At 28.8% G+C, this 13,966-nt stretch overlaps 1 protein-coding gene across 1 annotated transcript; it reads left to right on the forward strand.

Moving 5' to 3' along the window:
- Nucleotides 1–499: 499 nt before the first annotated feature.
- Nucleotides 500–13,445, forward strand: LOC129989029 (uncharacterized). The gene is made up of 3 exons (XM_056097338.1): nt 500–907; nt 9,712–9,770; nt 13,249–13,445. Exons 1-3 carry the CDS (start codon nt 664–666, stop codon nt 13,390–13,392), a joined length of 447 nt encoding a protein of 148 aa, XP_055953313.1. The 5' UTR covers nt 500–663; the 3' UTR covers nt 13,393–13,445.
- The last annotated feature ends 521 nt before the right edge of the window (nt 13,446–13,966 follow it).

Below are 13,966 nucleotides of genomic sequence, written 5' to 3' on the forward strand. Positions count from 1 at the left end.
TTAAAACAGATGCAACTTTCCAATGTTCCAACAAGAAAGACAAATATCGTCATTATAGGCTATAGAATTCGAATTCATGTCCAGTTATAGAAGTTCTGTCACGGTTTATGGATGATTTGGCTGCGCATATATTATTCGAAATGTCCGTCCTGATTGACATTTATTTAATTATCCACCTTTCTGGTAAGATATAAAGAAAGTTCACGCGTCTCTCGACTGCTGTTAAACTGAATCAGAATTTATTTAAAGAGACAAGTTTACAGTTATCCAGACAACACAATAACAGAGAGGATGATAAATTATAAAACGTGAACCACTCGACAATGGGTGGAAATCCCTATGACTTTGTTTTCTGATTGTTTTGTTACAGAGAATGATTGCAAATTCAAATCAACTGTTACCTTCACGTTTCTGTGGGAAATGAATGTCAAGTACAATGGAAGCGTCTTATTCAAATGATCGTCTATAAAAAGAAATGCTTTTTTACAGTCTATGGTAAACTTTGAAATCAACACTCGCTATTGAATCATACGACTGGTAAAGATCCTTTCTTCTGCAAACCAGAGCTCCATTTTATTTCTCCAATTCTTCCACAATCAAAGAAGTTAATAGCAAAAGAAGCAGACGATTTTTTAAAAAAAAGATATTCTATAAAAGATAACCATGAAATCTGTAATGATGATAATACTGGTTCTGATTTTAGCAGCATTAGTTAATTCGCAAGAGGATGTTGGTCCTGATGGACCTGTAGACCCTGAGGGTCTTCCGGAAAGACCCTTTGGACATGGTGGTCTTAGAGGCCCGGGTGGGAAACATGGCATTCCACCTCCACCTCATCCAATAAGCATTCTAGAACTGTTTCCAGGATGTGCAAATATGGCTCAAGCTATGAGAGAGGCACATAAAGGTAATATAAAATATTTTTTGAAAAAATATATTCTGATATTAATCTTTATGTAAAGAGAGGAAGTTACGAATTTAGTTTAATTCAAGATTTCAGTATTATTAAGAACTGTAATAAATTCCATTTTATTGAAAGAAAAACTGCTTTTAAGTTTAAAGAACATCCAAAAATTTATTTGAAATGTTTAATTCTATTTAAAAAGTCTTGTTATTATTAAATAAATGATATATACCATTATAAAACTTAGTTTTATAGAACCAAAGAAAGATGAAAATTTTCTGCATATTACATAAAACGAATAAATGTGAAATAACTTGTAATTAGAAAATGTTTAAAAAAATAATAATTTAGAAAATGTCTGTAATACATTTCTTTATTAAGGCTTAAAATTATGAGAATTTAAAGTACTAAATAAGCCAATTATGCTAAAAGAACGTTTAACGTTTTAATCAATTAATTTTGCTGATAATCCTAAAGAAAATGTGAAAAGTCTTTCCACTATTCCTTGTTCCACAAATACGCCATTTTAACCCTTTAAAGGGCCATTTTTTTCTAGTCATATTATATTAAAATATTTTTAGGCTTGAAATTAGAATAAGAAAAGGGATTCATTTAGCTAATTAGATAAATTTAATTTGATTAATTAATAATTAAATAACAAATCAAGAGACATTATTTTGTCTGAGATAAAGAACTGAAGCATCTAAGTTTCCGTCTTTGTAAGAAAAAAATTTGTCAGAACTTATGCCAACCTACATAATTTCATACAAAGATTGATAAATTTGGTGGGAAGCATACTTCCACGGCCCTAGAAAGGGTTAAAATGCTTGTATTGTGTAAAATGAAAACATAAAATTCTGTTTATATTGATCGATGTAACGAATGGTCTGTTATATAACTGAAATTCTGTCGAGGAATTTGGAAGATATTAACCCTGAAATGCATGACTTTTTTTAATAAAAAAATATATTTTGAATAGCAGCATATAATTTAAGAAAATTATTTTTAAAAATTTGAATTACTTTTTAAAAAAAAATTAAGATGCACCGAATGACTACATTATTAATTAAACAATATCCCAGTGGCAAAAATTAATTATAACAATTCTGCAATAAAAATAAAAGCCTCTTTTTTTTTAACAATACACATTTTTACAATGCAAAAACACGGACATTTTGAAAATATTTTTAATGGTAGAATTATTCATAGATCAGCCTTCTTATTCAATAAGAAACCATAGTAGCTTAATTTTTTCAATAAATATATTATTTCATGAAATAATTTTCTTCTAACATATGAAGACAAACATTCTATATCCAAATATATCCAAAACACACAATAAGTGTGTGTTTTTTCACATAAGAGAACGAATCCTTATATTCCACCTTTGTGAAATGCCTGAAGGTTTATATGTTTATTTAATGAGCAATAATTCGGTCTGAAATGGATATTTTGTTTAAAAAGAAATGCTTCATGTTAAAGCGTACTAACTATTTCTTAGTCTCGATTTCTAAATAGTAAAAGGAAAACTATTTTTATTTTAATGTTCTACTTAATAGTTAAGCATTTAAAGTAATTACCTTCATGAGAAGAGTTTTAATGTAATTTTTGAAATTACACGAGGCGTAAGTAAATCTAAAAGAGTAAACAAGATCCTTAAACTTAAGACCATTCAAATGAAACATTAAGAAATAAAATATAGAAGCAATTATTTAAATGCGCATTGCTTGTGGCATTCAACCTGAAATGATTTAATGGAACCGGAGGAGATAATTAAGCCATTTTTTTCTTATTGGAGTGGGGAGGAGGAGTGAATACCCTAGAAAAGACCATGCTAGATAGAATAAGAATATATAGATAAGTTTAAGGTGTTAGTTTTTGATAATATGGAAGGAAAATAATAGATTCTTGTTTTTAAAAGTATGCAGTCTCTTTTGAGGGCAGATGACGCATCTTTAATATTGATTGCTATTAGATATAGAGACTATCAAGCATGAATTATCTAGAAATTCAAATTTAAATTATTGTGAAGTTTTGTTCTATTTATTTTGATGCTGAAATTTCGCATAACATTACAGAACAGTCGCATAACGCTACTGAAACGTTCTGTATTATTAATCTATTTTTTATATTCCGCGTTATTGTAACCTCACGGTTTTATTTGTCTTGTAAACAACATAGATGGTATACCCAGTGTTTCTCGAAATTCAAATACTTTCATGTAAAATAGTAATACACAAATTTTTTTTTGTCATGCCACCACTTGAATGAGTGCCTGTGGTCTTAGGTCATTATTAAGAGCTTAAAAATGTAGTTTAATTCTTTTAAGAATTGTTTAAAATAACTACTTTTAACCAATAAAAAAACTTAAGAGAAATTAAAGAAATTTTTATAAAAAAACGGATAGGGAGGCCGTATTACAAAATATTATGCATTAAATTTATAAAAACTATTATTATAAATTGAAGGGAAAATTACAAATAAAAAAATTTGGTATCATAGAAAGGACAAAAAGTATTTTAACCCTTTCTAGGGCCGTGAGAACTATGATTCCCACCAAATTTATCAATCTTTGTATGAAATTATATAGGTTGGCATAAGTTCTGACAAATTTTTTTAGTAAGTCAGAAACTTAGATGCTTCAGTTCTTTATCTCAGACAAGATGTGTCTTGATTTGTTACTTAATTATTAATTAATCAAATTAAATTTATCTAATAAGCTAAACGAATCCCTTTTCTTATTCTAATTTCAAGCCTAAAAATATTTTACCATAATATGATTAGAAAAAAATGGCCCTTTAAAGGGTTAAGTTGGTATTAAAAATTTTCTAGTAAAGTTATTTGATCAAAACTTACTGCAGAAAAGTGGAACATTTTCAATTAATTTCTAATTAAATGAATATGCAATTAACTTTTGCTCTTTGAATATTTGGCTATATTATTTTAAAAAATAAGTGTGCATTCAATGAATAAATGTGTTTCATTGAAATGGGCCTAGTCATTTAGGAAGATACATGTAACATATCTACATCGCCAAAATGATTTTTATCTATATTAACCCTTTCTAGGGCCGTAGGAAGTATGCTTCCCACCAAACATATATCAATTTTTGTATGAAATTATGTAGGTTGGCATAAGTTCTGACAAATTTATTTAGAAAGACAGAGACTTAGATGCGTCAGTTCTTTATCTTACACAAAATGACGCGTCTTGATTTGTTACTTAATTATTAATTAACCACATTAATTAATGTATCAAATTAAATTTATCCAATAAGTTAAATGAATCCCTTTTCTTATTCTAATTTCAAGCCTCAAATTATTTTAACATAATATGACTAGAAAAAAATGGCCCTTTAAAGGGTTAAGCCAAGAATTTTATTCTTCCTTTCTCGTATGCAAAGTATAATAAATTCCAATCTCGCGATTTTGATTAATCTTTTCTTTCCAGACTTCTCCGAAAATACATTTTTAGAATAATGTATGAGCTATGTGGATGTAATTTGCTATGTGGTCTTTACATCAAGTTTGTAGATACCTATAAACTCGGATCAAACTAGGATTACAGAAAGTCTTTTTTTTTTATCTCTTCGATTGCAGGTGAAACGATGATTACTATGCACATCGTCTGAAATGCATTTCAGGATCAAATTTTGGATGTATGTATTTCAGGATCAAAACTAAATTCTCCAATGAGTTTATCATTTATCTATGTGTACATTTCGCATGCATGTCAACACGATAATTCAAAAGTGCAATGACTTAACTAAAATAAAATTTAGTTTGTGATCTTATAGCTAAAAATGTGATTCAAGTATTAATTTTAATCGGGCTAAAAGAAGGATATTGAAAAAGCATTCTCATTTTTCTTCCCTATGTTATGAGAGACAAAACGCTAGTATGCGGGATTCTCTCACTTTGTGCGAGAATCTTAAAGAGTGGACTCTGTCACTTTACAAGTGGATAGTGCTGTCACTTTTTCTCCTTTTCCGTTGCTAATTCCTTTATAATGAAATTCTAAACATACTTATGTATATTAGAGACTATGTGAGGAATATTCAAAGAGTCCATATCCCTTTTTTAAAAAAATTATTTGAAAATAAAAGTAACATTTTTTAATTGGCCTACTTACGTTACCAAACTGTTTAACAAAATGGAAACCTGTCATTATTTTGATCCATGGAGAAATCATAAATCCACATTGGGTTTTGTTTTTACATTTACTATAGAACATTATCTGGAGTTGAGTTTTAGGTATCAGTTCATTCGATTTAATTTTCAGATTATGTTATAATGGATTTAATAGCTAAAAATTAATAATTTTGCCAATATGTCTTGCAGTTTTACTCTATTCAAAAGTAGATGATGAACGATTAATAATGTCATGATAATAATTTAATGAAAGATTAATAATATGACAAATGATTTTATAATGTCGTACGAATGCCTCAAAGTAACAACTAGAATTATGGAGCTAATATGTGATTTCACTTGCGACTCTCTTATAAAGTAATCTCGGGTATACTTTTAATCCTTTATTCCGAAGTGATACGTATTTGCAACTCTAACATATTTCGAATAGTTTAAAATTTATGTTTCAAATTTTCAATTCATTAAATAAAATATAATAATAGGTATTTAATTCAATGATCTAAATTTTTTTAATATAAATTAAATAAAAAAATAGTTAGAAATTTTTTCATTCATTAATTGTAAATACATTTTCTTGCTTGTTTTTATATTTTAAGATCACGGAAATTTCTGTTACTGTGAGAAAATTTTTTAAAACGGTATAAATTAACAGTATAATAGTAAAACAGTATATTAGAAGACTGCGCAGTACTTACATCAGTACAAACTTTCATTTAAAAGATTAGAATAGATAAACAACGGAATATAATCTGTTAAGTGAATATTTCCCCATATCAAGAAAATAGCAATCCACTTTTTTAAAATTAATTTCTGATCTAATTGAAGTGTCCTAATATTCAAATGCTCTTTTTTAGGTATTTTTAACTTGTTTATTGAATATGACCTCCTGTTAAATGAATATTTTATCAATTAAAAAAAAAACTCCAAAGGGCATAACTTTTTTCGTAATGAAATTTTTTAAAAGTTATGTGTGAATTACATTATATTTTACATCGTCTTTACCCGTTAAAACCTATGACTAGTGGGAAATACTCCAAATTAAAAAAGTTTGATTTCAAGTCTCATTATAAGACTTTTTAAATATAAAATAGATATATGTCGTACTTTTTAGTACTTTAAATTTCATTTTAGTACTTTATTACTTTAGCATTTTAGTATTTTAAATTTCAGTAAAACTATAATTTGACTTTTGTGTATTCTCGTAATTTGGCTAACAGTTATATCGATAAAGAAATTATTTATGAAAAATAGTCGAAAAAATGTTGAAAAATGTAAATATAGACTACAATCGTCATATAATAGCAGAGGACGTTCTTTTTTAACATCAAAACTGCAGAAAGATATTTTACTGATTATAATCTCTTAATTTTTCAAGAGCAATCATATCATACCACAAAATAATTATTTCAATTCGTTTTATCAATTATTTTGATTAATTAATTATAATTGTTTAATTAATTATTTTGATTAATTAATTATTTTGATTAATTAATTATAATTGTTTACTTAATTATTTTGATTAATTAATTACAATTGTTACATTAATTATTTGGATGAATTAATCATAACTGTTTAATTAATTAATTGGATTAATTGGAAATATTTTATTTACATATTTTCCAAACGTTATGAAATATTTGGTCAAAATAAATAATCAATAAGTAAATTGGGTTTTCTTACAATTTTAGGTATAATTAATTTTTCATAGAAAAAAAGGACACATTGTTAAACTAGTTTAAAGAAAGTTAATTTCCCGTTAACAGGTTAACACCTACAGCTTTTTAGCTAAATTTTTACTCTGAGATTAATAGTTTTTTTTATTTAAATGCGAAAAAGCAGTAACTCAACCTCCACTTCTCCCCACCACTCGTCTGGCAACATATCTTATCGTGTCTGGCAACTTAGAAACTGATTTTGTTTATCCAGATCAACAACTAAGCCAATAATGTTGCTATATATATATTTTAACGTTTTGATTTTTCTCATCTCCGAATGAAATAAATTTTTGGAAAAAAAAATCATTTGAATGTTTTTGAAAGTCATTCCAACGGGCATTAAAACTTTCAAATTTCTAGTTATAAAAATTTGGATTTAAACTATTATAACTATTTCCAAAATAAAAATTTGGGATTACTTCTTCTATTCCATTATATTGAATAGTTTTAATAAGAGTTCCTATATTTAAAAGTTTTCTTATATTTCCATTAAAAGCCCTTTTCTGAAATTTTAGCATTTTAAAATTAAAAACAATAAAACGCCAGTTTGTGGATAACATAGATGGAAATTATTCTCCAGAGAATTAAGGTTTAAATAGGAAAATTTTCTTTTTGAAATGTTTCGATCAAAGCCGTAAATTCTTCAGACTAATGAAAATTCGAATGTTGCTTAACTTTTAAAGAATCTCGAGGGTGCTCCAAGAAGAATACCAACAATCTGAATAACATTCTCTAAATTATTTCCAAGATAAGTACCTTCGAATTTACATGAGAGTAATTTTAATGATTTATCCAAAGTTTGCATGATAATGAGTAGAAATTATCTTTAAATGTCAGCATAAAGATTTTAGAATTAGAGTTAATTGTTGTATTCCCTGGTTGTCTGGGGGAGAAGAAGAGATATTTTCCAAAGATGAGATAATTGTATGAGTAAAGAACTCTTTCAAAGAAACATCAAATCATATTTAATTAAATTGTAAATTGTTGGATAATTGGAAACAACTACAATTAGGTTGTTCGAGAACATCAAAGCTGATTTTATAGAAATAAAACAATAGAATTAAGGTAAGTTTAAAATAAAAATAAAATAGTTTTTTTAATAACAGTAAAATTAAATTTAAGAAAAAAAAATGATAGTATTTACTTTTTTTTCTGAAATACTCTAGTAGTATAGGTTGTTTTTGTTGTTGAATTTATTGGCGCAAGAGCCACTCTTGACCATACTGCACCAAACGTATAATTGAATTTCATCCCAGATTATAAAATATGGAATTAAAATCAAAAAAAGAAAATTGAATCTATGATTTAAAATGAGAAAATGATGAAATCTATGAATGAGAATTGAGAAAATGATGAAATCTACGAATGAGAAATAAGAAAATGAAATCTATGATTTAAAATGAGAAAATGATGAAACCTATGAATGAGAAATGAGAAAATGAAATCTATTTTAAATATTATTCTTTTTAAGTCATTATTTGTCTTAATTAATTTAAGTCATTAACCACTTTAAACTGATTTGAAACAATCACGAGACTTCTCTAGTGGTCTCTATTCCTCTATATTTTAAACTTTCCTTTTCAATTTTTCTAGTTAGCAAACAAAGTTTCGGAGCTCGAACCGATTTTGAGATGGAAAAAAAAAAAGAAAAAAACCCATCGTTTTTCTAAATATCGACGCATGCGTAATCTGATAGTCTCGTAATTGTTTCAAACCGGTTTAAACTGGTTAATGACTTAAATAAATTAAGACAATTCGTAGGAATTTAGAGAATGGATAATTCGGAAATCAAGTTGTAACTTTAGTTGGAGATAAATCGCAAAAGGTGACAAGCTCATGCATTATTTTCTAATTACCCTAAATGCCAAAAAAAAAAAAAAAAAATGATGCCTCAAAAGCGATAAATCACCGATTTTTTTGCCTACGCATTTTGAGGCTTCAACAATTTTCTGCCTACTAATTTTGAGGCTTCAAAAACCTCAAGCCAAAACAACATCATGTTCTCACATGATAAAAAAAAACATACGGTTCAGGTAAAAATTGAACAGTTTTTGAAAGGTAACAATGAGTGCATGAAATTTAAACGTAACAATGAGTTCCAATAAACTACTAAATTACTCTAAAAGAGAGGATAAAAATGTGAGAAAAATGAAATAATGCTGTTTTAACCTGTTAACTGGATATGACAAAATATTTATATGGGAAACAAATAGAATAGGAGTTAATTAACCGGTAAATAAGTGGAAAAAGTGACGATGATGAATAATAAAAAACTAGGACACTCGATAATAAACATGATTAACACAAAGATCAATATGACATATGAAACACATTGGTGCCCTCTCACCAAAAAGGAGATGATTGTGAGTATAATGAGTGTTCCCCTTACGGAGGCGAGTTATTTTGACATCAGTCTATTAGATAAAAGTTTAATTAGACTGACGTCTCCTTTTAAAGCGGCACAAAAATCATTTTGGGGCTGACATCGTCATTTCAAATTATTGTTAAATGAAAGGAATAATACTGAACAAGGAACTGAATGAAAGGAACAAGGAATTGAAATTTCCACATAACAGCAACGTATGATTGTTTGCCTTTCGATAAATCTGACGCCCCACAAGACCATTTACGTAACAGATCTCCAATGGGAACGAGACTCTTCAGAGAGATCCATGTGGCCAAAGTGTGCCAATACTAACTCAGATATCTCACTTGTGTATTACATTACACTTACTTGTATTTTACTAACTTGTCTACACTTGTATTACTATGTTATTTGTGCATTTATAAGTTAATTTTTGTTTGCAACTTGTACTAAGTTACATGTTACAAAAGTTATTTTTCGCAAGTCAAAAGCAATTTTGACTATGTTATCTCATTAACCTATTTTTTAACACTCGAAGTAATCTATTTTTCTGATAAATGTGCTTAATTTTTTCAGAAATGATGCGAGATCACAAAATAGGCCCGAGAAGCTGCCGTGGAAGTGATGATTTTCATGTACGTATTAAACAATGACTGGAATTTTACAAATTTTTTTAAAGAAATATAACTTACAATTTAATTAAAACCAATATAAAACATGCATTTTATTAATTCTATATATTTTTTAATTTGTTTAATCTATATTACCGAAAATGAGGCATAGGCTACAGCGTGACTTACCTGTGATTCACACTTATTTCTTAACAGAATGACTCCTTCTCTACTCTAATTAAGAAATAGCAGAGTAAGAATAATCCAATTAGATAAATAGTCTGAATCACAGGTGTGAGTCATGGTAGCAATTGCTGCTTTAATCTATTTGAAAAAAACAAAAACATATAAAACATTTTATTAAAATGTTTGATATACTCTATATTTTAAAATATGTTTACTCTATATTACCAGGAGTGGGTCACAGGCTGCAGCGTCACTCACCTGTGATGCACACCTATTCTTCAATTAGACGATTCATTCACTACTCCAGTTAAGAAATAACAGTGTAGGAATTGTCTAATTAGATAAATGGTCTGAATCACAGGCTTAAGTCTTGGGCATATAAAATGTGTTAGGCCTTCATTGCTTTAAAAACATGCAATTCAGAAGATATTAAGACTTAAAATGTTATTTTTAAAGACTCAGTGGAGAATAAATGCCTTTTTTTTCTGAATCCGTATAAATAAAACTGACAAGCTAATTGTATCTTAAAGATATCTAAATTACTGAAATGATATTTTACACATTTTTTAAAAATACTATGAAGCATAAGAAAAATTTAAGTGGAGATTGTGTAAGGATTTTTTATCAACTAAAAACTAATTTTGAATAGCATGCGCCCAATATTGCATAAACAATAACAACAACAAAAAAAAAACATGTAGTAACCAAGATTTATATAATAAACCGAAATTAAGGCCAAAACAGAAAAAGAGAGGCCTTTATATGCGATTCATTTTACCTTATTGATACTGAGAAAATGTTTTTAATCTGGAAATGCTCTGAGGTTTTCTGTTACTTAAAGATTAATTACAAATTTGACTATTTGCTTTGAGAGGTGAGCAGCTCTAACTTAAAACATTATTAGCTACTGACGATATATTAAGTTGGGAAGTATGAAAGGATTGATGACGTAGATACTAATAAATATCTGTCTTTAGATGGCAATGAAGGAATATATGTATGAAATAAAAGGATTTTAGCTAATTTAAAGAGATATTTTTTACATCCAAATATCAATCTGTATGATTTATTTCCTTTGCAAATTCTTAATTAAAGATAAATACCAGTTTGTAATTTTTTTGGCATATTTTCTCAACTAAAACGCTAAATTGTTAGTAAAATGTTTTTAAAAATCTTTCCAATTTAAAGTGTTACTCTTTTTGGAAACTTAGTTATGAAAATTCTTAGTTAAAATATTGTAAATATGCTGTGCTTTTTATTGTCTACACCAGAGTTTAAAAAATTCTTAATGACTTTTGCTGTCCAGGCAAAACCTTATTCAATCAAAATTTATTAATAGTGCTTACCTGCTTAAAAGGAATGAAATGTTTTGAAAACAATGAAATAAAATAATTTTGTGTTTATTGCCTCTTTTTTTTGAGAGTCATTTTATATCGAATTAGAAAAAAAAGGACTAAAGCATGCTCTCTTGATAAAATAAGAATAATACAGAATGCGGTCATTATAGTCAAGGTGCAGAAATCAATTATGAATCAATATGAAAAAACAAAATCAAATCTTTAAATGTCTTAAGGTATTATATTTTAATTATATTTCCTTTTGTTTTTGTCATTAAATAGATATCATAATATTCTCAGAAACAGAAGTTTTTATATAATTCCCAGACCTATTTATTTTGGTAAAACATTTTTGACATATTAAAAAAAAAGATTGTTTCTTTTAAATTTAAAACTAATGAAGACTAATGAAGCTCTAAATTTGATTATTTCGTTGATTATTAGGCCAATTAATGACCACCTGGATCTAACGCAGCCCTTTGATTGCAGTTCTTTCTCAATTTGGTTTGGTTTGGTTATATTAACGTCCCGTTTGAAGCAACACTAGGGCTATTTTGGGACGGACCTCGTAGTTTTGAACCACGGTCAGATGACGAGGACGACACCTGAGCTGGCACCTCTCTCTCTCTCCACACCACACCACACCACACCAACGGGAGGACGTTTGGCATGACGGATTTAACGTGCAACAGACCCCCTTACACGACGGTTCTTCGGTGGAATCGGGTCACGAACCTGAAACACTCCGGTTCCGAAGCCGAGACCTTACCACCGGGCCACCGCGGCCCCAGTTCTTTCTCAAAGCGACCATTAAAATGATGCAGTTATTTTTAGAATTTGTCTAAAATAGCGATATTCAAAACTTCGTAATCTGATCAGTTTTAGTGCCAGTTGCATAGAACTTTCATTTGTTAACATTTAGTGCTTTAAAATTTTTTAATAAACTCTGATTAAAATTGCATATAAATTTCAGATTTCTTAATGTTTTTAGCACTACATGCATTGATTAAAAAGACATAAAACGTATTTTTTTTGCATCAATTAGAGCCTTTTTCAATTTGAACTATATGCCTATATTGAAAGATTTAGTAAGGTCATTAGGTTATGATTAGAGTGAGAAGTCCCAATGCATTCCATATTAGATGTCCACAATTTGAGTTACGGAAAAGTTACACGGTGACCGTGTGAATCATATCACAATTTACACAAATTGTGATATGATTTCTCGAAATAACTTTGCATTTTATCTGGATTTTTCTGGCGCAAATGCCATGGTTTTGACTATGCTGCGCCAAATTAGGTTTAAAATCATATCAATCTACAATGATCAAAAACCTACATTATGCCGACGTCCTGGTATGGGGGTAGAGCGTCTTCCCCGTGATCTGGGTGTCCTGGTTCAGGCATGGTTGTTCTGTGAGGTGTCTGAGTGTGTCCCCCTGTGAAAAGGGAAGAATGCAAACGATTGTGACGCATGAAGTAGCGAAGTCGTACTCGTGGCCCTAGTTGGCGCTATTGAAAAAACAAGAGACGCTCACTCATCTTAAATCGCTGACAGATCTGTTAGCAGACTTGTAAAGTGCCATAAATAGCAACAACAACTTACAGTGTACAAGAGTACTTTAAAACAAAAATTTAAATGAATGTATAAAATTTCAAAATGAATTAGAGAATATATGTGGTGTGGAGTGAATGGGCGACCTCAAGAATATACATGGCTTGATGTCATTTAATAAAAAAATTGTATTTTGGCACTTTATTTTTCAAGTACAGTTGATAGTTATATAGTGAATTGATTAAAATGAATATTAAACATTTTTGGCTCTTTCTTCTTAGCTTAGCAAAAGTTGTTACCATATAGCGATTCAAAACTTTGCTGATGCTGGTGGTAACTCGCCATCTTAAAATACTGTCAAGCTAAAGAAAAATAACAATGTTTAAAATGATAATTAGAAATTAATTTAAATATTTCCTACCAGGCATGTTGGCGCAGAAGCATGGAAACTATCCGATGTGAAATTACTGAAAAACCTTCAGGTGACTGCATGGACCAACTCAACGCTTTCATGCAAGGAAACGTCTGCAGCTCAGCAAGTGCAGAAAGGTCGTCTTTGGATGATTGAAATGGCACCTCAGCATGAAGATAATATTATCATCGTGCGGTCTTAATGTTAGTTTGCCATATATAAAAAGAAATAAACTTATTTTAAAAATCTCTTTCTTTTAATTTATTTAGATTTTAGAGTTTTACATAAATAATAAAACTTCTATAAATTAATTTAAGTAGAAATTAAGAGTTTTATTTTCTTCCCTTCCAGACTGTGAAAAACTGAGATTAACTAGGTTAATTTTTCGTTTCGAATCTGCATGGAAACTATTTTGAAAAAAAAACTTCGAATTTCGAAATATGAAAGAATTATGAAGGTAAAATGAACGATAAAGGATGTCAAATGTTAAAAAACGTCACTTGACTCGTCACTATTCTCTAAAATATAATAGGAGGGTGCATATTAAAATGTAACATGCATGAAATCACGTACATGGTAAGCTTTATGAGATTCACATCTGTCTCAAGCCGAGACTCACTCACAAAGTCCATTCAGAACTTTAAAATTAAGCACTTGATATAGAATGTGTTTTTATAAATCATTTTTACACTTCTAATACGGAAATCTATTATACTTTTTTCATATAATC

Source organism: Argiope bruennichi, chromosome 10 (assembly GCF_947563725.1).
Source record: "Argiope bruennichi chromosome 10, qqArgBrue1.1, whole genome shotgun sequence".
NCBI lineage: Eukaryota > Metazoa > Arthropoda > Arachnida > Araneae > Araneidae > Argiope > Argiope bruennichi.